We start from the raw sequence: 27982 nt of genomic DNA on the forward strand, positions 1-27982 counted from the left end.
CTTGCGGACGCAAAATCAAGTACTGCCTGATTCTGCCCATTATGACCAAGTTTCGGGTAAAATTCGTATGAGAAAAATGCATGCATTAATTAAGAGTCTTTAATCAGTATCACAAAAGCAAAGAGTGCTGACACCTTGACTACTCGGGGTCCTAGTCCCTAGGCTGCATTGACAGGGTACTTCTCGAATTCCACCCAGTAATGCTCGCAATTGACACGCCGCACTGGCGCGAACTACAAATCCCGGCATGCAGCACTTTCATTGCCCGCCCGGAGGGAGGGCAACGCTTGACTGGGACTGTAGGCAACCACTGCGGTGGTGATTTCAGCCAGGGAAAGCTAGAGCCCTTCGGCCCACGTCCCAGAGGGCTAGCTGCGACTCTAAGTTGCTGCCAAGACCCGGCTTTTGACGGCCTTCTCGGCTCTCTGCCAGCCCTAGCCAGAAATCGGCACCCTACTGCCGCGCTGCCGAGGTCCTTCTCTGGGCTCCTCCAGCCTGCAGGGCTGTCTTCCTCAGCGCCTGATCGCAGGAGGAGCCGTCCAGAGTCCCATGCTTAACGAAAGCGGCGAGATAGGGACTAGCGAGGACTCGACGGCAGAAGGAGGATGGCCCGGGCACTGCAGACCGCCAGGCCTCGCAGGCGGAGTCCGGGACACCCCACGGCAGGGGGCGTGAGCTGTGAAGGGAGGTGCGACGAGGGCTGGAGGCTGCGGCCACGGCCATGTGAGAGGGGCTGCCCCGCCGCGGTTCGGCGGACGGCGGGCGGGCTGGGGGCTGGGCCGGGGGCGGGGTGCGCCCGGGGGCGGGGAGGGCCGAACGGAGGGAGGGCCGATGCCGCCGCCGGCTCTTCCCGGTCGAGGGTTATATAGCGCAGAGCGTGGAGCCCGCTCAGAGGCGGCTGGGAGCGCTCCGACTTGCAAGCGGCGCTGCGCTGCGGAGCTCAGTGCCCAAGTGACAGCCGTGGGGAGTGCAGGGCAGGGGACACGAGACCGCGGGGGCAGCTGCAAGCCGTTGGGCAGCGCTCGACTGCGCCGAGCGAGTCGCCCCTTCCCGGCGCTCCCGCTGCCCCGCACCCCACTCTCCCACCCTTTCGCAACTTGGGTCAAGTTGTCAACTCCCGCGGCGGCCGACGGGCCCGTGCTGTCTCCGCTGCGCGCCCCTCCCCCGGGGTGAGAGGGAGCCGCCGCGCCGGCTCCGGGGACGCTCGGGCAGCGGCGGCTTGGCCATGAGGGCAGCGCGCGCTGCCTAACTCGCGGCTGTCACCGCCGCTGCAGCGGGACCGACCGGCCGGCCGGGCGGGCGCTGCGGGACGGGCGGGCGGCCGCCGGCAGGAGGCGCCGAGCCCGGCGGCTGCCGCGGCGGGCACAGCCCCGGGGCCACCGCGCCGACCCCGGGCGGGAGTGGCCCCGCGCAAGCAGGGAGCGGCGCCGCGCACTCCAGCCCGGAGGGCACCTCGAGGGAGGGCGCGGGGCGCAGCCTTCGGGTCTCGGCGGCTCTGAAAAACGCCCCGGGGGCCGGGAGCCGGACTGCCCTGCGCGGGGTGGGTGCGGACGCTGGACTCGTGCGGGGTTCCGGGCGTCGCGATGAACATCGTGGTAGAGTTCTTCGTGGTCACTTTCAAAGTGCTCTGGGCGTTCGTGCTGGCCGCGGCGCGCTGGCTGGTACGGCCCAAGGAGAAGAGCGTGGCGGGCCAGGTGTGCCTCATCACGGGAGCCGGCAGCGGCCTGGGCCGCCTCTTCGCGCTGGAGTTCGCCCGGCGCCGGGCGCTGCTGGTGCTCTGGGACATCAACACGCAGAGCAACGAGGAGACGGCGGGCATGGTGCGCCACATCTACCGCGACCTGGAGGCGGCCGACGCGGCGGCGCTGCAAGGTAACTCGGACCTGCGCCGGATCCAGCCTCTCCCCACCCCCGAGCCGTCCCCGAGAGGGCCCGAACCCCCACTTGCCCTGGTCAGCCCGGCTCTCGAGGAAGAGAACCACCCCCTCGTCTCCTGCGAGTGGAATTTGCCCCCTGAGAAAGGAACACGGTCGCCTCTGTTTTAGAAGGGGGAAGGTGCGCCGAACCCTCGTCTTTACGGAGGTCCTGTCTCTTTGGGGATGAATGTCGGGTTTCCTAAACCCTCTGAGGATAGGGAAGGCAGAGGGAACTTGCTAGCACCGGTTTGAATCCTAAAGAAATGGCTCAGTCGCGTTTGCGATGGGGGACTAAAGTGTGTGGGAAGTTGTTCTCACACTGGACTGATGCATGTATCTATGTTACTGTGGTCTGAACCGCTGAGGCTCGGGCAGCATTGATGATTTCACTGTAACTTTAGCCACAAGAAAATAATTAACATTGTTTCACCAGAGACAAGTAAGTGCTTTAGTTATATAGTCAGCCTGATTGAAAGATGTCCTACCTCTTTCAAAGCGCTTGAAAGATTTAAGCCTCGTAAATTTATTTCATGTTTTTGATAACCTCAGGAAATCTGCTTCACAGTATATTTATTAAATAATGTGGATCTGAGATTTCTTTTTTTAAAACCAAAGCAGAGGCTATAACCAACCATAAATATTGGTCTAGGAAATTTGATAATGGCTCTTACATTTTGATAAAATTTTTCATTTCCAGAGAAAACATATATGGAGAAGATTATCTTGGACACCACCCCTCCCCCATATCGATCATTTTTCAGCAAAACTATTGGCACCTGCCTTTTAGGTCAGAAAATCAAAGGTCAAAAATGTTACATTTTCAACAGTGGTATGGAGGGGTAGCAAATACAGATTTTTGCGCTCCCTGCCAAAACCTAAAAGAGAAATCTGTTTGAAAACCAGGAAAGAGAATTTTGGTTTTTAAATTGAGATCTTATGTGGTAAAATTGCATATTGACCTGTTAGTTTGATTTATCTGAGCTGCTTCTTAGGAGAGCTCAGCTATTCCAGTTAGAACAAACCAGTGATCTTCATTCTTTCATGAGAAACTTTAGGTTCATTTCTTGGCTTCGGGTGACTTCGAATTGTTAACTACAGTTTTGCTTTGTGAGCCTTAAGGAGAGTTTCCATTTTGAGGGTGCTGGTACTAAAAGGGTAAAAGCCGGTTCTGGCCACTGTTCCTCAAAAAAGAGGAGTGTGTAGTGTTTGTGTTTGGGAGGAGGGGGTGTTACTCTCTGGGCTGAGATCAGTTCTTTCCAGGTGTCTTTAGCTCCAGGAAGCTGATCCCATGAGGTCTGACTTGTATCGGGCTTGTCACAATTACATGATTTTCCCCTAAGCAAAGTTAGCCAGTAAATTGCTGTAATTCCCAAAGACTTTGGGGGGAGGAAGGCAGCTGTAAGTTCAGTCATTGGCAAGCCTCAGGGTGTTAGAAATTTGAAGCTCACTGTAGTATTTTTGTTTTGTGTGATCTTTGTCCTACTGATTGCCCTGTGACTCACGTTTTGCACCCCCCACCCCCTTCTCTGTTCCATTTTTTTCCCCCTTCATCTGGACTTCTGAGGACAGCTGGGAATGGTGAGGAAGAAATTCTGCCCCACTGTAACTTGCAGGTTTTTACCTACACCTGTGATGTGGGAAAGAGGGAAAATGTCTACTTGACGGCAGAAAGGGTCCGCAAGGAGGTCGGCGAGGTCTCAGTCCTGGTCAATAATGCCGGCGTGGTCTCTGGGCATCACCTTCTGGAATGTCCCGATGAGCTCATTGAGAGAACCATGATGGTCAATTGCCACGCACACTTCTGGGTAAATATAAACATCCTTGTTTTTATTACTAGGCCCTCCTCAATGAGAAGGTTGGGAAGGAGCCAGAATTCAGTACCAGCCTGAAAGACACCTGTACTGTTTCACCACAAAGCTTCCTTCTAATTTGTTATTTCCCCATGGTGAATTAACACTGTATTGCCAGTTACTATCAAATAATTATTTTCTACCCCGTCCCATGCAGTCTTTCTGAAGAGGGTAAAGGACTGAACATTTTGAACTAGTTTTGAAAGATTGCCATAAAAATAACAAGAGGGAGCATAAAATCCTGGGTTTGTTTATTTTACTTTCTGTTGAGTTTGTAAAACATTGGTCGTTCTTATGAATTCCTGAAGTCAGAGTTTAGGCTTCCAAATTACTGCTCAGCCACATTTTAGAAAGTGCCAGAGATTCTGAGATCAGCATTTGTGGTCCATTGGGAGTGGTCAGGCCACCCTGGCAGTCACTTAACATCCATTGACCATCCACAGGGTCTGTGGTATTGTCCTGATGGAGTACATCTCAGAACTTTCTCAGCTTACAAGGTGCCTCTCCTAGGAGAATAGAGGTCACCTTGCTAGGACCACAGAGTCACTATATAAGAGGCAGGAGAACGGTGACACTTACGGAACCAGGACTTACACCACATCAGCTTCTAACCATCAGAGCTACTACAGCATCTAAGGATGAGAGGGAAGGAGGGCCTTCTAGCTCTGGGGACCAAACGAATCCTAGTTTTTCAGCTAAACTTCAATAATGGTAGGTGTGAAGCTCTCCTCTATACCTGTACACTGTTGACCTTCTTTATTCTCTTCTTCCTCCACAGTAATTCCCCTTTACTTTTGTAGACAGGTAAGAGCCAATAAAGAAAGGGTAAGGAGATAGGATTTTTGTTTTTTGTATTTTCCATAGGTGGATTAGCCTTCTAATGGAACACAACAAAGAACTGTTTCTTCTAAATAGGTCACATTAAACCTCATTAATTTTTTAGCAACTGCTTAAAAACTTAATCTGGCTTTACAAGTACTTATTCAAATGTTGTTCCTTGAACATCAAACCGTTTCTCTGATCCTGAAAGAAGCTTACTTTAATGTTTTATTTTAAAACATGAGCTTTATTTCAATTCCAAACCTCTAGAAATGAACACACAAGTGATATGAGCTAAGTCATATGGATGTTTTAAATGAGTGCAGAGATTGCCAAATACAGTTTGGGGGGATTTAAGTGCGCTTGTGCGTGTGGGCGTGTGCATAGGTGTGTGTGTGTGTGTGAGAGAGAGAGAGAGAGAGAGAGAATGTGTGTGTGTGTGTGTGTTGTGTGCAGTGGGGGTGGGGAACTGAATAAATGTTCTTGTTGCCGTGGGGTCCGTAAGAACAAGTGGCAAGTGGCAAGGGGTGGGTCAGGTGAGTAAAGGCTGGTACAAATGAATAAACTTGGCAATATGGTATATCAAGAATCTTATGTATTTATAATTCTGAGTAAAACAAACAATCACCGTTTGAAATAAGACATGTGAATTGCAGGTAGACTTGTAGTTTGCATAGTAGAATGGTTAAGGATGAAGCTGCCTTAGAAACTCCAGCTGATTTCAGTCAATTCATCATCCTTAAATAGATACACAGCCGTTGGCAGGCTGGTTGTGAACCACCAACACCGGGTCTGTTTTTTTTTCCAGTAACCTTTGATTGAGATGATCCTTGGTTTCTGAACTGTAAACTTTTACCTACACGATGCTCTAAAGTTTAGCCAGCTTGCCTACTTTCTCTGCATGATTTTTTTGCTGAATTGTAAAATTTCAAATGTAACCACACTTTTAAAGAAACCCTATACAGTCTGCAGTTAAATACTTTTAAGAAGAAAGCAGCCTCTTTTTGCTAGATATTCTATGAAATGAGAGCTAATTAATAATGTGTTAAGCACAGATAATCCATAGCTTTGGCTTTGAAAGTGTGTATTAATTGATAAACTGTACCTTAACATTAGACTACTTTCTAACCTAAGGAGAAAATGGAATCATATCTCCAATAGAAAAAATTATTGTGGAATTGAATCTGTATACTAAGGAGGAACATACCACCTTCCCAGAGTCGTTACTTTGCTTTGAGATGTTGCTTAACTACACAATTTAGGGAGTTCTTGGAAGCCTTGACAGTAATGACGTCACTTCATATTAAAATATGGGAGGCTCCTGAATTCTCCAGCTGTTTTTCCCCTAAGCATCTAAACTTAAGAATTTATTTTCAATACTGAGTCAGAAAATTCATTTTAGAGATGGAATTTCTGACTTCTTGCCGAGCCTTACAAACCCTTTAAGAAGTTGAGACCTAGCAACTAAAATTTAGAAGAAGACTTACTATAATTTTTACAGCGATTTGGCGGGGGAGGGGGGTGTTAAATGATGTAAGAGCTACCTGAATTCAGCTTCCCTTCCAGTAGTCCTCTTAGGCAAAAATGTTTGTGACAACTGTCTAAAGATATATTGGCATGTGCTGTTTTCCTTCCAGAGAAAATAACCAGTGTGTCTTTTTACTGTATCTGGGTGGGGAGAAGATGTTGCCCCATACATTTTATTTAAAAAATAGATCAGCGGAGCAAAGAGTCATTTAGTCATTTGAATGGATAGTATGGAGCCATACGTGTAAGTAGCAGTTGCTGTCTGTTTTCATAAAATACTGAATGGTATGTTGATCCTGACCCAGCATTGAAGTTCTATGCAGTGAAATAGAAAACGATGTGAACTTCCACTGAGAAGCTGTGGGCGCTCCTACTTCCAAACCCTTCTACTACTGCCTCTGCCTTCAACACCCTCTTCCTCTACTCCCGTACCTTTTAAGGCCTAGCACAAGTTCCTAATATAGTCTTCCCTCCCCACTCCAGCCCTTTGCTGGCATTTTTGCGTATTAGAGCTGCAAGGATCCTTAGAGATCATCTTGTCCCAACCCTTGTTTTCTGACGAAGCTGCGGTTAAACGGCTTGTCTAAAGCTTTCTCTCTTCTTGCCATTAATCTCTTGCAGCATCTGTTCATTCTCACCCCTTGTGGCAAAGTATGTGCTCTTTGGCATAATTTTTTTATGCATTGTGCCCTGAAATTCCAAAATAGATGGCAAGCTGTCTGAAGGTAGTTTGTTCTATCCTTCCTACTTGTTTTCCCCTGCTTGGAATAGAACTCCATTCCTAAGACTCAATGAACACTCGATAAATGTTTGAGAATATAGGCTAGACTTCTGCTTAAAGATTCAGAAGATCGCGTACTCAGAGGATGCTCACAGGGGCCCGCCTTCTGACATTTCAAAAGGTAAGCCTTATGGCGAACTAACTCATGCTGTGCAAGATTGCGGAGATCTCAGAGTGGGGCTGGCTCACATTCATAATGGTTTGTATCTCCTTTTGTTTTGCTACACACCTTTTCCATTCTCCCTGCCCCACCCGTGTGCTCACATTTACTGTAGTGTATTAACTCTGCTCATTGGTGTGAGGCTAGCGACTTTGAGAAGGCCGGTGTTGATAACCCAGTTGGAATCAAGCTCAGATCGAACGTATGGTAACCATTCATTGCTCCCAGTGGCTGGGCCTCAAGGAGAGGATTCCCACTGCAATTCCCTCCTTGATTCTTAACCTCATACTGTTTATTTCCCTGCACATTGAAAGTTTTTGCTGTGCTCAGTATTATTCTACAGAGCCCTTTGGTCTGCTGTGATGCTTTCATCTTCCAGGATTCTGCTATCACCAGCAGCTCTCCTAGGAATCTTCTCTTGGTGGCCAGTCAAGAAGTGGTAGGTTTGGAGTAGGCCCTAGTCAGTATAATCTGTTGTGCAACATTCACGTTAGGGTTAGCACAAGACCAAGGAGAATGTATGCAACACGATGCACTTTAATGTTGGCATAATCATAGCAACCATTTACTTAGGTGCTCTCTGTGGCTCTGTGCGCTACAAGAGCTTGAAATTAACCTCGCTCCTCTCCTTTGAAACATGGCAAGTTGCCTCCACACAGGAATTGCAAACCTGTATTTTCCCCAAAACATTAACATTGCTTCACTTCTTATTTTAAGAGGAGTAGAATCTTAGCTTGCCATTTTCACAAGACAGAGTTTATCTGTAGATCCTTTTTGACCAAAGAGCTGCATTTGGCCTTTATACGTGAGCAGCAAATTGATCCCTGATTAACCAAAAGGGGGAAGCAAAAGCATTTAACTCCAGGCCTTTTATGTTCTGAAGAAATTTTGCATGGTAAAGGGCTAAATCTGTCAAATAGCTAGTCGGTAATTTACTTCTATTGATATGGTAGTCAGACAAGATAATTGGTAGTTAATTAATAGACCACTTAACTTAAAAGGTTTCACAGTTTTAAAATACTAATTACTGAATTAGGCATTTATCTATATCCAAATGTCTAAAGTCTATTTAGTTAAAATCCATCCAGGAAAAGTAAAAGCCCACCAGCTAGATCTGAGTAATGTAGCACTTAAAGACATTAGTGCTATGGTAGTACCTAATATCTCATGAATGGTCCCTAATCATTAATGTTTAAGTTCCTATGTGATTTACTGGTTTTTAATCTCAAATGCTGTATTGTTCTCTGGTTAGAGAAACCTAGTTTTGTTCAAGGCCTCTTAGATTTAGAATTAAAAAAAAAAAAAAACATCATTTCTAAATTATTCATATAAAACTACTTGGCCAGTACTTACTCCTTCAAACCATAATATTGTTATACCATATATTTTATAAGGTATTATTTTCCTATCTTAGGGTAACTTAGGATAACTAAAAAGTTGGAATTCACGGCCAGTTTTTAAGTCTATACTAGAACTGGCTTCTGTTGTTAAATAAATATCATATGCATAAAATTCAAATGTTTGAGCTTTAGAAAGATTTTTTAGGTCTTGAGCTGAACTGTAAATTGACAAGGGGCAAGCATACTTTATCTTATTAATTCTTGATGGTCCCATTTAAAAACCTCTCTCAGGTTGCAACCATTCAGATACTTGGGACCGTGTCCCTAACAGGGTCTTCTCATAGCTTTGTTTCCTAACACAAAATAAAATCATCTGCCCCTTAATCAAGTTTCTATATTTGGTATGTTACATGGTAGGCCCAAATTGTTTCTCTTGCTACTAGAAATCAGCATCTATGACATGATAAAATGTCACTTTACATAACTGGTATGAGCAGGGCACCATCCTATAAAGATCCTTGCAACATCTTTGATATGTGTTTGAATGTGTGTCTGGTTACCTCAGTTGTTCAGAAAACATTGCTCAGTAACCAAGATCATATGAAGAAATAGCAGTGCCCCCCTCATTGCCAAATCCAATGTGCAGCTTGATCTTTCTACAAAATGTGATCCTGTTAACCATCTCTGAAACTCCAATCTTTAGTTTCCATGATAAGCCCACTTTCTCCTGCTTCTCTTCTGTCTTCCCAGTCCTCTTGGCCTCCCTGCTTCTGAGATGTAATGACTAGTACTACATGCGCAAACCTCTTCCCACTGCGTACCTCTGGTGGGGTCATCTGTTTATTTCAGTGGCTTCATCTGATTTCTGAGACAGTTTCCAAGTGCACACAACTGTCTTGGCTGTTCCACTCATTCCCTGCAATCAACAAGTCTCAAAACTGAGCTAACTCCTTTTTGCCCCTTCTTGAATCCCCTGGTATGGCCAGTACCAGGCTTGGGAACATCAGCAGTATCTTTAATTCTACATCCTGCCCACATTCGTAGGTCCTGACTGTTCTGTTGCTACCGTGTACTTTGATCCCCTCCTTCCCAGTCCTCTGTCCTCCCCTGTGCTTCCATCATCTCTGGCCTGGACTTTGGAAAGAGTCTCTGAACTTCTTTCCCCATTCCCAGCTTTCGTTCTTCAACCTATGGTATCTAAGCAGACTCGAATTTATTGTGTGTGTGCTTATGGATTATGCTGATAAGAACCTACTCCAAACCTTTGGGTGACCGTATTGTTCACAGCATGAAGTCTAGGCTCATTAGCATGGCAGCTTAGATCTTCTAAAGCTGATTTCCACCTGCCTTCCAAACTCATTGCCTATTATATCTCCTGGTCAACCCCAAACTCCCGCTGGGCTGGACACCTCACTGTGCCCTGATGGAGCCCTGTGCACTCAGCTCTTCTGCCATCTGAGACCTGTCTCAGAATAGTTTAAACAAAATATATCTACCACTTCTGGGAGGGAAAAAAATATTCAAAATACTTTTATGTTGACTTAATAGTATCTTTACAGATTGAAGGGGTGGTCCTTGTAGAGTAGTTTAAAATTCCCAGTTCAGGGAATGGCCTACTCTTGTTTGGTTATGTGCTATTTATCTCGATTCCTAGAAGCAAAGTTGGTGTTTGTTCTTTTCTCCCTTGTTATTTCTGCATCTAGGACTTTATCCAGTATCTGTAGATAACATAGTAGAAATTAATCTATAGGACACGTCAAAGTGAAAGCATTCTTTAACCTGTGCTGACGCTAACACTGATTGAATAGCTTTTTCAGAAAGGCTGAATGAAGGAGTATTCCCCTGGTGGGGTCCTTAGCCATTCCTTGCAGGATTGGGTCACAGGGGCTAGCCCTATGGCCAAATACTTAACTGCTCACATTCTCCCGATTTAGTCTCTGCCCTTAAATTTTTTTTTACCCTAACCATTTTTCAGATTTTTAAGATCTCTGGCAAATTCTAGTGAATTGACTTTAGTTAACTTGAATAAAATTCTTTCCAAGAAGTTTAATAACCTCATTTGGGACTTAGAATAATTTTTTGAAGTAGGAAGCCCCTTGTATGTTCATTAGCTAAAATTTAAATTAAAAAAAATAAAAATAAAGTAGGAAAACCCTTTGCTTTTAAGTTCCTTCAGTTAAGGAATATTAATAGCAGACTCGTCTAAACTTTCTGTTCTATTTCTTTCAGAAACTAAAATTAAGCCTCATTCAGTTATGATAAGTAGTAGCCAGTTTGCCTCCATTTAACCCAGATACCTGCCTATACGGATAGATGTGTAGATGACACGTTTGCTCGTTTTGGAATGCTCAATGAATAATAAGCTCGTGACTATGGTGCAGTTACAGCCAACAGACTGGAAAAAGCCCATTTGAGCCACTGTGTTAAGTCCTAAATACCCGGGATGTTTTTGGAACCCCAAATTGTACTATGCTGAATTTCCACTAGGGGGTGTCCTGGCAGGGTGGATGTGTATCTTATTTCCTTCTGTACTCGCAAGCAGTAATTTTCCCAAGATAAAGGGCCTTTTGTAGCTAATCTTTGGAGTATGACAAACTCTGATAGTCCTTAAGAAATAGGGAACTACTCCCTGTATCAACTGAATGAGTTAAATCCAATGTTTTGAGCCTGGAACTCCGGGGACCAGATTAAAATGTGTTAATCTCTCTTGGATTAATTAGTGATTTTTTTTTTTTAATCTCAGAAGTTACTATAGGAGTTAGCTATTCACAGAACTAACCCTTTCTTATAGTTTCTATTAACTGACCTAAGAAATTCCTTTTAGGCTGCAACCTCTTGTAAGCATAATGGGAAAATAACCCAGAGGATGGAATCTTGTAATTCCTTCTTTGAAAATACAGAGTGGACAGGTAGAGCATACAGCTAGTCCTTGTAGTAGGGCAGCCTTAGAGAACTTCCCTGTGTTGTGACCTAACACTGTTAAGATACCATTGTGCAGAGTACAGGTTGTCAGAGCATGGCCTTGGGATTTCATCACGATTACCCTAACACATTTGGCCAGCCAGTCAGTCCCCGTCCGCCTGGGTGTGCAGGCTTACACCATTCCAGCACAGGAGGGTATGCCTTTCAACAAGAGGAATGCTAACATCTTTTACTTGATCTTACCCAGCATGGCCCATTCTTGAATTCCTTTTTCTTTTTACTTTATTTGTCAATTCTCTTAAAACTCAAGTTCACACCTGTCAGGGACCATTTTCCTAAATGCTCTGAAACTAAAATTAAGTGAACCGCGGGGAAAAATGGAATATCCTCTCATAATGATCATAAAACTTTCAACACTGCAGCAAATGCTGCTAGAATATTTAACAAGTGAGGGCAATTACTGCCGCAACCTTGAGTGCTGTCAAATTAGCCCAACTGACAAGCCACTTACAATGAATTCACATTTGGAAACAAAACATTACTTGGTCTCTGAAACTTTCAAAGATCACGCAAAGTTATGTGTGAAAGACGGCAACTGTGTTAACATTGTGAAGGTTGTTTTTTGTTGTTGTCATTGTGTGTTTTTTGTTTTGTTTTGTTTTTGTGTTTTTGGTTTGGGGTTTTTGGTTTATAGGTTTGGGGAAACCGTGGTGGTTCTCATTTGCTGCTTGCGTAAAATGTGAATTTCTTGCCTTTCTTTCAAATAGCTTAGTACTGGAATTTTTAAATATTAACAAGGTTCAGCTTCTTAGTGTTATTCTAAACAATGGGGCTCAAAATAACACTTCCCAAATCAGTGTAACTGGGAAAATATTTGTGGTGTAACTTATGTAAGCACATGGGTATTTTGAGGACAAGTGAAACTTAAAATTCAAAGCCTGAATTTTCCCACCTGCAAATTGCACTTAACATACTGCCCCCTACTGATTTCTCAAGGATTTTTTAAAATGGGATAGTTCTACAGTCTCTTGGAAAAAAGAAACATCAGGTATAATAAATTACCTTAAAACAGTTCTGTACTAACTTCCAGTATTTTTACATCTGCTGGACTCTTCTCTGTCGAGCGTTATGATTTATATTTTAAAACCATTGTTTTCTGCTCCTAGTAAAAGAGGACTAAAGGAAAGGATTAGAGAAGAGGTGTTACTGGAAAGCGTTGTTGTTTCCCAGCTTCGTCTAGGATTCTGGATGAAGGGGCTCAGGCCGCGGAAGCAGCTGCTCAGCAGTCTGGTTTTGAGGCTGCTTCTGGTGGTCAGCTGGTGGGTTTCTGCCGGAAGTGTGGCCTGGCGCTGCCAGGAGGGCAGGGAGGCCTGGGAGCCATACAAAGGAAGAACCAGGAACTGCAGGAACTTGAAGAAACAACATAACCAAAAATAGATAGCACTTATAACCAAAAGAGCCTATAAATATATGCTTAATGAGCCTGGAGTGCGTTTACCATACTTTTATATAGCACTTAAATTTTACAGACCCTTTCATAAACACTCTTTTCTCATTTGAGCCTCAAAGCAACTCTGAATTAAGTAGAGCCATTATCCCCATTTTTATGGATGAGGAAACAAACAAGAGAGGTTATAGGAATTGCCTAAGGTCACCCCTGGGGAAAGAAGAAGCTAGGACCCAGTCCATCATCCTAGGACTTCAGTTTAGAATCTCTACAAATACTCACCTGGGCTACATGTTCAAAGCTCCTACTAGATTTTCCTATGAGTCACTTATGCTTTTGCCCTTTGGTATAATGAAAGAATCCACCTTCAAATGTTGATTTTTTTTTTTTTAACTAGCATAGTTCATTTAGCAATGACTAATGAACCCTAGCTTAATATCCACCAGAAAGTTTGCTCCATAAATTAGACAAGAATGTAAAATTCTAAAGAACCAATACCACATTAGAATTTTATTACTGAAGGCCAATTCATGTGTTTTTCCATGCTTTTTCTGTAATTTTCCATGGTTCACATCTGAGATAGTTACTTCATTGAGAAGGCTTTAGGATATCCTTGGTCACTTAGCTTCCTTGCTTCTTCTAGTTCACATGTCAACACTGACCAGCTGGACACAAAAAGTAGGGAATAGAGAGGGTACTTCAACAAGGATTGGCTGCACAAAGTTCTATAAATACTTTGTACCAAAATGTCAGTAACAGGATGGTTTTAGTTTTTAGTTTTTTGTTGTTATTTATTTTAAAGCTCATCTCCTAGAAAATGTAAAACCTTTATTCTGTTACATAATAATCTTATGGGATTAGAATTCCAGATAACTCCATAAGCTTTGTCTTTGGAAATGCTAATCATGGATTTTCAAAATGATGCAGTTTTGCCCAGTCAATGGTGTCTAAACTTATGGCCCAAGCATCTGATTTGTAAAGGGCTAATTTTTTCCTAGGTATGGTTTCCTCCTCACAGGCTTACCAAAGCATAAAAGCTTCAGAAAGGCAAATGAGAAAAACAGAACAGGTAAGGGCTGAGGCTGAAAGCCCTTGTCTTGAAAACTGAGCCTTCAAAGCCTCTGTGGATGTGGGGAGAGGACTTTGAAGCCTTCTCGGGCTGCGTCTGTGAGCTTGTTCTAATGGCTATCGGGGCGTCTTGGTCCATTTGCTTTGCTAGAACAGAATGCCATACACTGGGCGGGTTACAGACAACAGAAATTTCTATTTCGCTGTTCTGGAGGTTGGAAGTCCAAGAAGATGAGGGTGCGAGCAGATTCGGTGTCTGGTGAGGACCCACTTGGTTGGTAGGCTGCTGTCTGCTGAAACCTCACCTGGCAGAACGGGTGAGGGATCTCTCTGGGGCCTCTGTTAGAAGGGCACTGATCCCATTCCTGAGGGCTCCCTAAGGTCCCACCTCTAACACCATCATGATAAGCATTAGATTTCCACGTGAATTTGGGGGACGTAAGCATTCAAACCACAGCAGAGAGGCTTGCTAGTGCTAAAAATGGATCCAGGGCGAATATACAGAGAACCTGTCCATAAATTCTCATAGCTGTCTATAGATGGCTCTGGGCAAGCTTGACGTTGCTTTGAACCAGCCCTTATAAACTTTGCTGAGGAAAGGGTGTGGAGAGTGGGGCTTCCCAACCCCCAACATCCTGGTTCAGAGAACACGGGTAGGCTAGAGGGTAGTGAAATCTCGCAGTTTTGCTGAGTTTCTAGGAGAAATTGATCTGCAGCCGCTTGAGGTTTAAAGTAAACAGATTTCCCAGCTCACCCTAGAACCTTGTGCTCAGCCCGCGGTCCCGGGCAGCAGCAGCAACAGCGTCACCCGGCAAGCTACACGTTAGAAAAGCAGACTCGCAGGCCCCCTCCCAGACCTGCTGCATCAGAATCTGTATTTGATTCCAGATCCCAGGTGATTCTTTGGCACATCAAAGTTTGAAGAGGAACTGGTCTTGAATATGCATTTTCCTTTCCACTTTTTCAATATTCTCCTCCCTGCTGCCTTTTTGTTTTTCTTTCCTGAGCTGATCAGCCCTTTAGGAATCTCGTAGACAAGAAAAATGCCAGACCACACACTCTGTGTTCCAATCCTCGTCTAGGTTTATTATATTATTTTGTTTATTTGGATTCCAGTCCAGTATCTAAAAGGAAGCGTGCAGGTGCTATCTTGCTCACTCTTCCCTTTGGTGGCTGTGCCCAGGGTGGGGTTTCCAAAGCCATACGCGCGTCATGAAACAAAGTCAAGACCCTGCAGTGAAGAGCTACATTCTTCCCACCCAGGAAGGAAGTTACCACCTCGCCTGTTGTGTATATCCCCTTCCTCCACTGCTGGCCCCTGGGCATTGTGGGCTTCCAGTATTGGATAATGGAGGGTGTGGTGTCTCATACACTTGAGATACCTAAAGGGAAGCCTTCCTTTTTGGTTTTCGCAACTTAGTAATGTTTCGGGTGGTTTAGCCAGAACTGTGATTGATAAATGATTACTGCTGTCTTCTATTCCACTGTAGTACTGTTCTCCTGTGAGGAAGCTAGAATATACCAGACCAGTTGCTGGATAAGCAATTATTGTCCTTGAAGATATTTCTTAATTTAGTAGTGGAGTGGTAGTTTGAAGGTATGGACATATAAACTAAAACTGATGGGCTTTTGAGCCCAAATTTAAGTTGTGAGTTGTTTTTTTTTTAAAGTCCAGGATGCCTTCCGAACTTTGAAAAATGTCATTACGCTACGAGAACTGAAGCTTAGAAAAAACCATCACTGGACTGTCTGGAACTTGATTTGCTCCTGTGCACGTTCTTTCAGAGGTTCACAAAGTTTTCTCTTTAACAGTGCCTGATACAATACGGGTACCCCTTAGACTCCCTCATAGGAGTAAATTGTGTGTTGCTACCGTGCAAGCTTAAGAATAAAATAACTTTTATTTTATTAGGAGTAACTTCTTGATTATATTTATCTTTCATTTAGGTAAAGATTTTAATCTTTTTAAAGACTCCACAGTAAGCAAACTAGGAAGCAAGGGAGAATTTAAACTATTTAGACATAGGAAATACAAAGGACGATGGAAAGTGATCGTGAGGACGTTGTTGGGCCACGCTGTTGGAATGGGGGCAGGAGGAACAGAGGAGCCCTGCCCCTTCGGGTGGCCTGAGCAGTGGCTGAGCTTGTGTGCCATGTTTAGGCCTCATGGAAGTGATTACTAGTCACTAGAGCAGAACCGGAGCCTCTGCCCTTAGGAAGATCTGTCTTTATTACAATTTCTGAGATGTGATTTGAGTTTGGGGCAAAGCAAAGGGATTAATGACAATGTGTTGTTTAGCAGACTATTCGGCTGCAATTTTGTGGGTTATTTTCATTATTCTATAAAGCATTATTAAATAGGGAAAGGGGCCTGAGCTTGAAGGACGTCATGGAGCACTCCTTTGATCACCTAGGACTCAGCCAGGGGGAGGGTCCGGGAACACAGCACTTCAGAAACTGCGTTCATCATTCAGTTTCTTTGACCATCCTGAGCTTCCATGAACTCAACTAAAACACAGAAAAGCGATATTTTGCGGAGAATGTGTAATTTTGTTAATATGTAAAAGGCATGAATTCGAGTTACATTATTTTAAAAGGCACAGTCATGACATCATATAAATATTTAATGAACAGATTTTTACTGTTCACCAGCTGCTGGCCTCTGCACTAATGGAGCTGATACCTTGCTGAGTCATTTACGAGAGTCTTATGCAAGGTACACCTCAGTGTTACAACTTGTATTTCCAACGCGTGGTAGGAATCGAAGAAAGAATTATTGGACATAAGTCGTCGTAACATTTCTGAACAATGAAACCTTAGAGAACCTCCTCTTTTTGTCTCACAAATGAATTAAAATCAAGATTCAAAGAGGTCAAGTAACAAGGATGGTTAGTTGATTGATTGGCAGCTGGGACCATGTGGTTTTTGGACTCCAAAGACCAGTGTACTTTCCAGACAGATTGAGTTTTAAGTCACCTCCTTTCCGGTATTTCTGCATAGCAAACCCTAAAACGCAAGGGAATGTCGATGTCTGAGTCGCTGCCTTGGGCTAGATTCATCCCATGCTTTAGCAGTGGGAAGGCAAGTTAATGAAGCATTTATTTTTGCTGAATAATTAATGGTGTCATCATCTAGGTGTTCATTTGAAAAGCCTCGCTCTTTTATTAGCTTCTTGGTTGCAGGGCAACTGTAGGAGTGGACTAGTGCATGTGTGTTAAGCATTAACTGCTGATGCCTTCAAATGTTAAACTAATCCCTGTAGCTTCAAAGTAATAAAAGGATGGTAGATATCACATTGGTCAGAATTCAATAGTTAGGACACACTCTGTAGTCTCTCCTCTATGGCTAAGGACAGAGCAGTTTGTGTCGATCTGATAAGAGACTTTGGTGAGCATTTTGTGACGTCCGAGGGAGCAGTTCCAGGCTTCACTATCTTGGGGCTCTGTTGCACAGTTTGTCGGGAGACTTTTCTGTCTCTACAAACACACCCAACTAGGAAAGGAAGAAAAAAAAATCTGTCGTTCAGCTACATGAAATTCAGAATTTGTGCTGTCAAATGCAACTAAAATATTTAAAGTCAATAAATTGCTAGCAAGTATAGATTTAGTTTTTACTTCCTAATTAAAGATAATTTTGTATGAAAAATTTCAGCCATCACATTCTGTGATCAAAGTGAAACTTCTTAAAATTTGGCAGTCAGTATGTTTACTAAGCAGATAGGCTTTAGATCTACAGAATTAAGAGTATTTATTTAACCGTATGTTCCTTTCCCAGGTTAGCTTGGGGTCTGTCACCATTTTTCCATCTTTAGACATGCTGATGATTTATCCTATTAGCCTTTTCCCCACCGTTCACTGTATTTGCACAGCGCTTTCAATAGTTTGTACTATTGAATCACAGTTTTCCAGGAGCAGGGACTGAGTGTTCAGAGAAGAGTGCCACCAGATGTCATTTTAGCCTTGTAAATAAGCAGTATGTTCCTTTGTGATTCTGATAAAGATAAGTTATTCTGGTAGCAACAGAGGCAGAAGGAGCAAAACACCAAATAGAATTGTTGAACCACTTGGAGGGAGTACTGTAAGGATATCCAGTTAGATGTTTTTTGTTCAATGGAGTCTTGATTGACATTTTTTTCCCTCAAATTGTTTATATGCTGCAGTTATTTGGAGATTCCGAAAATTCTTACACATCAGAAAACTATTATACATGTGCTGATGGTATTAATCCTTTTCCCATCATAATATGATTTATGGCCCTCCTTAGAAATGAAAGTCTCCTGTTTCTTGGGTGTTCAAATGAGAGGTAAACATTTTAAAAGGATTCTTTTTAAGAGATGCCTTTTTCGGAATTGACCATAAGATACGCAAACACACAAAAATACAGCATGTGGCCTTTTCCTTCTGCGAGAAATTAACTTTTTCCTTGGTGTCCATTAACCTGGAATCGCTTACAAATACAGAGAACACATTCTGGGTGTTTTAGCTACACCTTTAAAATGTCATCAGTCTCGAAAATCTCAAAAGCCAGACTTTGCCGGATACCACATTTCTTCACATTCTCTTTTGTTTAAGTTTAGGCTAATTTGCCCTGACAGTGCAGCTGCAGGCCCTGCGTCCCAGTGTGTCATTAAGAGCACCAAGAATGATCTGGAGGGTTAGAACTGTTGGAAGTTAATTTGGCGTAAACCTAACTTTCAAAGATTTCTCAAGATAGGACATGTCATGTCTATGTCCAGTCACACTTCTGTTTAAGAAATTCTTGTTTATATTATAAATATGACCTTTACAGTTATCTTTCAAAGTGCCCAGGGCTTTGAAGAGGAACCCTGACGAGCTATAGCGACATTAGACTTAAGTATGTTTCATAAGAATGTCAGGGTCCGTTTCAATGTCCTTCCCCCCCTCCTTCTTTTTTTCTTTTTAGTCACATAGCAACCCTGTCAGCTGGTGGCCGATTACGGTATTGGAGTCTTGTGATAAAATTACTCATGGGTATGCAAAGGTCTATCTCCACACTTTTTAGCCAGAGTTCATTATTAAGAGTGCTTTCTTTTTGCAGATAAAGTGATCCCTAGGTTCATTCCAACTTTAAATTCTCCCACTGACCATACCAATTCGTGCATATGGGTTGCTGACTCTCAGATCCTGTAGATCAAGAGTCAGCCATTGTTTCTGATGAAGAACTACGAGGCCGCCTCTGTTTCATAGACATTTGAACAAAAGGACATAGCGATGGAGTGCAGTTCTCTGCCTTAGGTTAAGCATCTAGCTAACCTTGCCAGCCACCCTTGGCACCAACTAACTCTGCACTTTAGAGATCCTTGTACTAGGTGGTCACTTGTGATCCAAGTAATCCATCCTTACAGTGGAGATAACACAGCCGTCCAGGTGTTCGCTGAGTTATCTGAGGTGCCCCTCCAGATTCACTGATGGCAGCACACGCGTGAATTTATACTTAAGCCATTTGGATGTGCTCTTAGATTTGCCCTTGATGTTCTTTTAATGACTCTTTGAGACAAAGTTAAAGATCACGAACCTTAGCTTGAACTGACTGGTGTCATGGCAACTAGCACTTCACCTTTCGCTGGTCCCCATCTCGTACACGCTACAATATTTGTGCGCATTAATAATTCATTGCAAAGTGCCAGATTTCTTTGTGCTGTCAAACTGTGTCAGGGACGGAATATGCTGTATCTCAGATGTCGTCTACCAGACTGTTGAGGGCAAGAGTAATTAGAAAAGAAAACTAGTCAGGTTACTTGGGAGAATTCCTGAAAATATGATGCTTTCTAGCCACCCATTTGTAGCATTTTTCCTGTAAAGTAAGGGATAGAATTAGTGTGGATCAAAGTTTATTTGGTAATGTGCCCCAGACATAAGGCAGGACTGGGGGTTGTGGGAATAAGGCGTGAGCAGTAATTGCTCGCCTCCATTCAGGCAGCAAAGGAAATGATTAACAGCCTTCGTGTTCAGTCACGTGGATCAGGCTCCAGGGTAAGCTCTGAAAACCCAAGTTTAAAAAGAAACCTGAATGGTCCTGATGTGAATGCTCATATCCCAGGCTTGCCTTTGCCTGGCACACAGTAGGAGCTGAGTGTTTGACCCCAGCTTTGGAAGACAAGTCTCCGTTCCCAGGCTGACCCTGGCCTTCGATAGCTTTTTTCACCTCCCAGTTTCCTGAACCTTGTTTGTTGTGCCCAACATTGATAGCGGTTGTTGTAATTGTAGTATTAGACCTATGATTAGTGCACTTCTTAAATAAAGAATATGGGCCTTTGTCTTAGGATGTAGAAAATGCGATGATACACTGGATTTCATTTATACAGAGGCTGTGTTTGTCCCTGATTAGGCAAAGAAATCACATATTCTAAACTAGACGCTGATCTGCCACTACTTTTTTTTTTTTTAAACTCTCCCTCTCTAAAGAAAGCTTTATATTAAAACAAGCCCGTGTCACACTTTACTAGTTACTCAAAGTGAAGTACAACCCACAATTGGAGAAGATTTTGGTCACTTAGCCATATTTGGGTTCTTTCTCTCTTTTTTTTTTTTTTTCTTTTAAATACAAAACCAGTAGCTTAAATGTCCCTCCAAACTACTTGGTGGGAGGACGGGAGGTGAGGAAAGCAGGCCCGAGTCACATGTTTTAGAATTTGCAGCCACAGTACCGTGTGTATAACTGTTACACTTGATGTACTGATTTAACACAGTTAAGTGCTGGTAAGTGTAAATTCTGCTTAGAGACAGGCACAGAACCAGCTCCTATTGTAGCCGTCGTTGCTTAGCCAGATCATAACACAGTGCCTGCATGTAATAGATGTTCAAAAAATAATCGTTGAAGAAGTAAGTTAATACCACAGACTAATTTCAGGAAAAGGGGAGGGGTCATTAATCAGTTTCAGAACCATGCAACAAATTAAACTTAAAAAACAGTTAGGAACTTGTTAATCTTCTATCACCTACCTTTATGTGGTGCTGGGGGTCTGGATTAGTCATTTCACACCTGCAGGCAACAGCATCGCACACGAGTCCGGGGAAGTCATTAGCGCTAACTTGCTCGGTGTTCGTGCGTTTCCAGCCAGGGCCAGCCGCCAGCCAGAGTGAGTGGTCACTGGCGATGTGAACAGGCAGGGTCAGGGATTCGGATTCGCCGGGTAATTAAACAGCAAATTCTTACTGGTGCTCTATATTGTGTGTAATTTCTTGGGACTTAGTATTGAGACTCCCCTCTTAAGAACTTAAGAGTAGGATCCTTTGTACTAAATCTATCCCTGTCTTCCAAGACTAGGCAAACATTTAATGCTGAGAAATGATCTCTGAGTCGCATCAAGAATGCGTTTTATACTTTTTTAGCTCATCTGGGAACAATTAATCATAACTAGATATTTAAAAGAACTTAGAGACTTGATTACTTAAGGATATGTTTTCTTATTTAGATTGGAATATATATCCTTCTTTATGATGTTACTTTATCGCAGTTCTGTGATATGATATCCATATATAAGCCGTAGAGCTTAAAATTGAACATATAATGACCTGAAGTTCTGGGTCTTGCCTTTTTTGACTACCAAGCACACCAAAATAATAATTACTACCCTAATGACCCTAACCTTTCCCACTTACTGCTGCAAAGAAGTAAAATCCGGCTGAAACGTGTGTCTCTCTGCCATCTGGCAGCAAGGCAGGTCTCCGAAGTTCACAGGGAATGTTGTTGACACTCTCGCCTCCACAGTGTCCATCACAGGGTAGTAGTTCTCCCGTAATCTTTGAAAGAATAATCAGTATCTTCCAGCTTAGTCTGAGGCAGCCAGGCAAATAAATATAAAACAATCAAAATCAAAATACCACAAAACACGTAATTATATGTTACAGTGAATGGTACTGACCATATGTCTTAAAGAAATATGAACAAAGTCAAGGTGTAGAATTACTTAAAGGCTCGATACCTTCAGTAGAGAATTATTTGGAAGCTCCCTGTGACATAAGCACGTTGACAAGCACAAGAGGCTTTGTAAACATGTGATTAATATTATACTTTGAATTACATAGGAGGGCATTGGGAGTAGATTGTCAGAGAAGAGAAGAGTTCAGGGGTAACACCTCACAGGTGAGAAGAAGTATGTTCTGGGTAACCACAGTGAGGAGGTCCAGACAGATGAGGTAGGAATTGGGGGGGGTGCATGATGATCGGGGGTCAGACTGGGGAAGACCTTGGGATACTCCACAGACATTCATCTGGCAACTATGTGCATCATGGATTGGAACACAGAGAAACTTCAAAATAAATGGAATGACTGTTTTTGATCTTGTACATGCAAAAGTTATTGTAACAAATCAGATATTTATGCAAAAATTCAGTGATCCCTTAACCAGAAAATCCTTAGAAGGGCATGCAAGTCTTCTTGAAGTCCCTGTGTATTGTTTGGGTTTTTTTAACTTCATAAATCATGAGGAAGCTGTGTTGGCAATGGGATATAACTCAACAGCAGACAGATTGCTCTTTGCTGCTCTCTTTTAAGAAGCAGGTTATAAAACTGTTGGGAGCCTGGTAGAGTAGTTAATAGATCATCTTAAGCAATTTGAAGTAATTTTTTTTTTTTTTTTAAATACAGCCTTGTGTCTTGAAGGCAAAAGAGCGAGAGGGGGAAGAAAGAGTTTAGTGAATAAGAAATCAGTGCCTGGGTCTATTGCCCTGCAACTTCTGCCATGTGCTCAGCTACACTGAGTGGCCGGTCACCTGCTTCTGTGGGAAAGTCACTGCCCTGTAAGCCCCACAGGGGAGTGTGGTCATTCCAAATGCTACAAGTTCCTGTCAGTTAGCATAGGACACATTTCTCATTATAATGAGCCTGTACTTTTATCCTGCATTTTTACATCCTGAAATAGTTTAGCTCCTGTTAGTACACTTCGGTAAAGCTTTGGATGCTGGAAGATGATGCTGGAATATCTCTTCATTCGTGGGTCTCCTACTGTTTAGACAGAGCCATAAGGTAGACATTAGTACGGGGCACTTACTCGCGGGTAAGCTGGAGGTCCCTCACAGACCGTGAGATAGCTGTGTTAAAATGTCCTGAGCATGAAAAGATCCCTGACCTGGGAGTAGTTTAGATTAGCAGATAACTATCACTTGAAAGGTGATAAAGAGCCTTCGACTAATGGCTTTCTTTTCATCTCTGGCGATTGTCCCCAAAAGCTCTTGTGTTACAGTCTTGTTGGTCACGGCTTCTAATAGGCCTGCCATACCAATGATACGGTGTTATGCTAACCAGACACTGCAAGGGTCTTCCCTTTTAGTAAATGTGTAAGATCTTTAAACAAATTGGAAAATGGAACATTATGTGGGTAAAACTGATTTTATTATGTGGCTAAAACGTTATGTAGGATTGGCTTTTAAATGAAATTCACAGTGTCCGTTCTAAAGCTTGAATCTTACTTTTCTTTCAGACCACGAAGGCTTTCCTTCCTACCATGCTGGAGATCAATCATGGTCATATTGTGACAGTTGCAAGTTCCTTGGGGTTGTTCAGTACTGCTGGAGTTGAGGTTTGTGAGATATAAAGCATTTCCTTCATTCGATCGGTTTGTCTCATGACGAGCATACCAAAATCTTGCGAAGAGTGCCTACTGCCCTTACATTCATGAAAGTATCCTACGCTACCTGTGTGCTGTGTGTGGAATGTTCTACAGTAACCAGGGCCTGCTGCTGAAGTACAACTCTAATATCTTCTGCCATAAAATCCCTTACGCTAGTTCGACAAAGCCGCAGCAGCAGGGAAAGCAGGTGGACTGCCAGTCCTCGGTAGGCCCCATTTGCATGAGCAGTCTTGCTTGATGATGGCGGGGAGGCACAGGGTCAAGAATGAAACTGTGGAGGAAAGTGGCAGTACCACGCGAGACCGTTACCTGAGGCCAAAGGTTGACGTCCTGTTGGGGTTGACTTGCCAAAAGTGAACTATCTTGTATCAGCTCATCAGAGGAGTTGGTTATGGTGGATGTGAGGTGTCTTGCATTGTTAAAGTTAGCAGCACCGGGCTTAATCAAACCCCATTCTTCACCACATTCAAATAATAAAGCATGTACAAGTATATTGTTCTGTTTGTCCTCTGGGTGCCTCGAGTATAAAATTGAAAACCTCTCCCTGCACAAATACACAAAAGGACACAGAATAGATGGCGTCCACATTCTGCATTTCCATTCCTATATTTAAAGTGGGGTCAGGGATAAAAACTTTCTGTACCATGTGTTCTTAGATTAAGGTGTGGCTTAAGTTTACAAGGTATACTTACCATTACCACTTTACCCTAAAGAGAAAATCGGATCATAACAACTGAAAACCTAAGCTAGATTCACCTTTCCTCTCCTAGCACTAATTAAATAAACTGGATTTTCATTCTCCTCTACTGAACAAGAGACCATTTGTAAATTTTCCAGATGCTTCAAAGTAAACCGCTCTCCATTTTTAGCTCCAGCTTGTTAGCTTTTACAGAATCCTTTGTGGTAACTTCCCCAAAGTAATATGATACTTGGTCGATGTGGCAAAAAGTGTTCGTCTGTTTCTGCTGTTGCTTTGAAAATATTATTTCTGCACTGAACCACATCAGATATCTGTCTTTGAAAATGCTTTCCTTTTCTTTGCTTAGTCACCTGTAACCTTCTGTATCAAACATGTAACCAAAGTAATAGGATCAGGGAAGCTTGGGTTTGTTCGTTTGGTGGGGGATCTGTGCGCATACTTAGTGTTTCTTCTCTCTCCCCATCTAACTCAGGATTATTGTGCCAGTAAATTTGGAGTGGTGGGTTTTCACGAATCCCTGAGCCATGAGTTAAAGGCTGCTGAGAAGGATGGAATTAAAACAACATTGGTTTGCCCTTACCTTGTAGACACGGGCATGTTCCGAGGCTGCCGAATCAGGTCAGTGAGAACCCGTCTTATTACTCTAAAAAGCTGTTTGAGAAATTATCTTTCCATATTGGGAGAATATATAGACTTGGATCTTGCACTTTAACTATCATTTGACAATTAAACCTGTCATTTCATTGGTCAAGGTTTGTAAAATTCAGGTAAGATTAACGAGTGAGGGTCTGGCACCACACTGATCCTAATGTGAGGAAGTCAAACTAGAAGCCTCAGAAAGGAAATTGGCCTCTCTGCACCTTCAAGAAGGAAACATAAATATCCAGGGTTTTCCTTAGAAGCTACTTCCTTAGGAGTTATTTTGTTTCTTCAGTACTAGTGTTGGTAAATGAATGTGACTTTGATTTGGATATGAAACAATGTGACTGTCACAAAAGAGTAAGCCTTTCTTCTAAAAAGGCCTTTGAATTGCCCTCCAGATTTCAGAGCTTTCTTTCTGCAGAGAGTATATGTAGGTAGATTCAGTGTAACAGAATGAGAAGAACTATTTAGATTTACTAAAAACGAAATAAAATACCCACACACTTTGAAAGGAGGCATATGGGAATATAAATGTCAGGTCACGTCTGACTTGAACTAGCAGAGTAAACAAAACCTCGAATCATTAAAAGGATACTTGTGAAGACATGCTTACTTTGAGATCTTTGCTTGGATGAATTTGAAAGGCAAAGGAAGATAACCGAACCAGTTCCGTGTTGGTCAGAGCCGTTCTTAACACATCCTGAAGCTGGCCACACTGTGAAGGAGGTGGAGCTCGATTTGAGTCATTCCAATCTCCGGCTGACTCCAGGTCTGGACTGGGAACCGCCTCAAGCTCTGCCTCTTTTCCCGATTGTGTGTGTGTGTGTGTGTGTGTGTGTGTGTGTGTGTGTGTGTGTGTGGTTTTGTTTCTTTCATCTTACATACTTAGGAACCAATTGCCTAGGGTCTAAGGAGCCCTGTTTCCTATTTAGCTGTTTCCTATTTAGTATCATGGCAGGTGTCCAAAGCTGTGGTGGGACAATGAAAAGTGAAAGGAATAAATTACACTATTAGGTTATTTCACCGTGTCATGTAATGAATTCAGCTGAAGGTAGAATGTCTCTGTACACTTCGTTTCAGAGACCCCCGAGAGAAAATACCTCTTGGGGCATCCAGGAAAGTATATAGCTGACTTATTTCACTCAGAAAAGTTATGCCAGTGTTATACACCATCATTGTAACAACACTTAGCACTAAAAGTTTGGCGTCGTGTTTGGGTTTAGTGTTTGTTATGCCAAACGCCCTCTTCTTTTTCTATTGGAAAAAAAAGAGAAATAATATGAAATACATTTTAAGGCATTTTAAAAACATTGTCTTACTTTACGGAAAAGCAGACCAGTTTTGCTTTTTTTTTTAACCTGTTTTCTAGACCATGCAAATAAAATGTATTCATAGTAGGAAAATTTGGATATACAGAAAAACACAGTGCAGAAAACAAAATGGACCTAAGATCCTGACACTTAGATAACCTCACTGTTAATGTTTGGGTGTGTACTTCCAGTCTTCCCTACTTTGTGTTAATTCATTTCATTTTTTGAATATTTAACTTTCAGGAAAGAAATTGAGCCTTTTCTACCCCCTCTGAAGCCTGATTACTGTGTGAAGCAGGCCATGAAGGCCATCCTCACCGACCAGCCCATGATCTGCACCCCCCGCCTCATGTACATCGTGACTTTCATGAAGAGGTAACTGTGGGTTCCGCCCTGGGTCGGGTCTCCTGTGCCCACCCCGGAACCTGCCGCGAGCCGGCACGCACTTGCTGACAGACCCCTTTCTTTCGCAGCATCCTCCCTTTCGAAGCGGTTGTGTGCATGTATCGGTTCCTGGGAGCAGACAAGTGTATGTACCCGTTTATCGCTCAAAGAAAACAAGCCACAAACAATAATGAAGCGAAAAATGGCATCTAAGGATCTTTTTTGTACGGAATATCATTTCTATCAGAAGACGATCAAGGTGTTTCAGTCCGATCCACATCAGCATTACTGACAGTCTCTGGATTCTAAACCCATGTTGACTTTTTTTTTTAATCAACTTTCAAAAAATAAATAAAGTGCAAATTAACCGACTAGAATACTTGGAACATGTGATCAGCAAAAGTGAGCATACGTTGTTGCCAATAGGGTCCTTTGAGGCAGAACCCTAAAACCAGTCAGATCTTTTAGACAAGCACTGTGTGACGTCTCCAGGCTATCATTATTTTTCTTAAAGAGCAGAAAGTCTAGAGATGAAAATGACAGTGTGTTTCACCTGTGTGGTGGTGTTTTTTTTTTTTTTAAATCTCCATAGAGTTTATTAATTCTTGTAATTGAACTCTAGCCAATTGACACCCTTGCAACTTCAAGGACTGATAGTGCTATATTTTCTCATGTTCTCCAAGTTTCGGTTTGCAAAGCCTGTGTGGCTGTTCGTGGTGTCTGTGTGTACAGCTCTTTTTAAAAAGGAATTTTGAAATCTCTATCAATTCGAAGTCAATGATGTTTGATTGTTACGGTAACGGGGATCAGGTCTCTTTCTTAAAGTCATAAGGACTGAAGTGTTAGCCGAATTTTTAATTTTGTCTCTGAAATCTTTCCTTAAGGCTCTATTCCTCTGGAGACCTAGTTATCCGCAAAGGTCATACATTTTCTACCTGTGAATTTTGCCGCATACAGAAAGTGCCCTTTCCTCAGGAAGTTGCTGTGTTTCATTTCTTTGGATGGACTTTTATCTAGATACATAGCAGCAGCTCTGCAAAGGAATGGTTTCTAAAAGTGGGAACTTATGCATTAAAAAAAAGTCCCCATTTCTGTGCCAACTATGATCAGTGGGGGGATCATACTCTATGGAGCATGGACGGAAGGGCGTCCAACTATGATCAGTGGGGGTCATATTCTATGGAGCACGTACGGAAGGGCGTGAAGATTCTTTTGAAAGTTTTATTCACATTGTAGAACAGCAATTGACAGTTTTACAGTATTTTTTTGTAAAGCAAACTACTTTGTGCCTTGAATTTGGTAAATGTGTATTAGTGAAATGTTGTTAAAGTGGACTTCTACCTCTGTATCTAAATGTATACCATCCACTTGTAAATTACTATAAACTATTATGTGATTGCTTTTTTTTTTTTTTTAGAATGTCTTGTTTAAATAGCAACCGATGTTTAAGGCTATTAAGCCATCTTTTACTAATTAATTGGGAAGTTTTATAAAGGACTGATTAAATTTAAAGAATTAACTTA

The 27982-nt window shown here is 42.7% G+C and overlaps 1 protein-coding gene across 2 annotated transcripts; it reads left to right on the top strand.

The window, feature by feature from the left end:
- Positions 1 to 28: 28 nt before the first annotated feature.
- RDH10 (retinol dehydrogenase 10) lies at positions 29 to 27982 on the top strand. 2 transcript variants are annotated; one of them, XM_040626046.1, is made up of 7 exons: positions 29 to 723; positions 1624 to 1872; positions 3486 to 3721; positions 23274 to 23372; positions 24596 to 24741; positions 26319 to 26450; positions 26549 to 27982. In XM_040626046.1, the coding sequence occupies exons 1-7, from the start codon at positions 606 to 608 to the stop codon at positions 26670 to 26672; spliced, it is 1104 nt and encodes a 367-aa protein (XP_040481980.1). In that variant the 5' UTR covers positions 29 to 605; the 3' UTR covers positions 26673 to 27982. The 2 variants fall into 2 exon arrangements, with proteins under 2 accessions (XP_040481980.1, XP_008709046.2); XM_008710824.2 differs by lacking the exon at positions 29 to 723 and having other exon boundaries at positions 1459 to 1872.

The sequence above is a fragment of the Ursus maritimus genome, unplaced genomic scaffold, assembly GCF_017311325.1.
Source record: "Ursus maritimus isolate PB19 unplaced genomic scaffold, ASM1731132v1 scaffold_9, whole genome shotgun sequence".
Taxonomy (NCBI): Eukaryota; Metazoa; Chordata; class Mammalia; order Carnivora; family Ursidae; genus Ursus; species Ursus maritimus.

Bases quoted from the DNA above. Each gene is read 5' to 3' on its own strand.
- RDH10 (XM_040626046.1), top strand. From the start codon at position 606: ATGGCCCGGGCACTGCAGACCGCCAGGCCTCGCAGGCGGAGTCCGGGA. The intron at 1,873-3,485 runs GTAACTCGGACC...TTCTGAGGACAG, and splicing joins CGACGCGGCGGCGCTGCAAG to CTGGGAATGGTGAGGAAGAA. The intron at 3,722-23,273 runs GTAAATATAAAC...CTTTTCTTTCAG, and splicing joins ATTGCCACGCACACTTCTGG to ACCACGAAGGCTTTCCTTCC.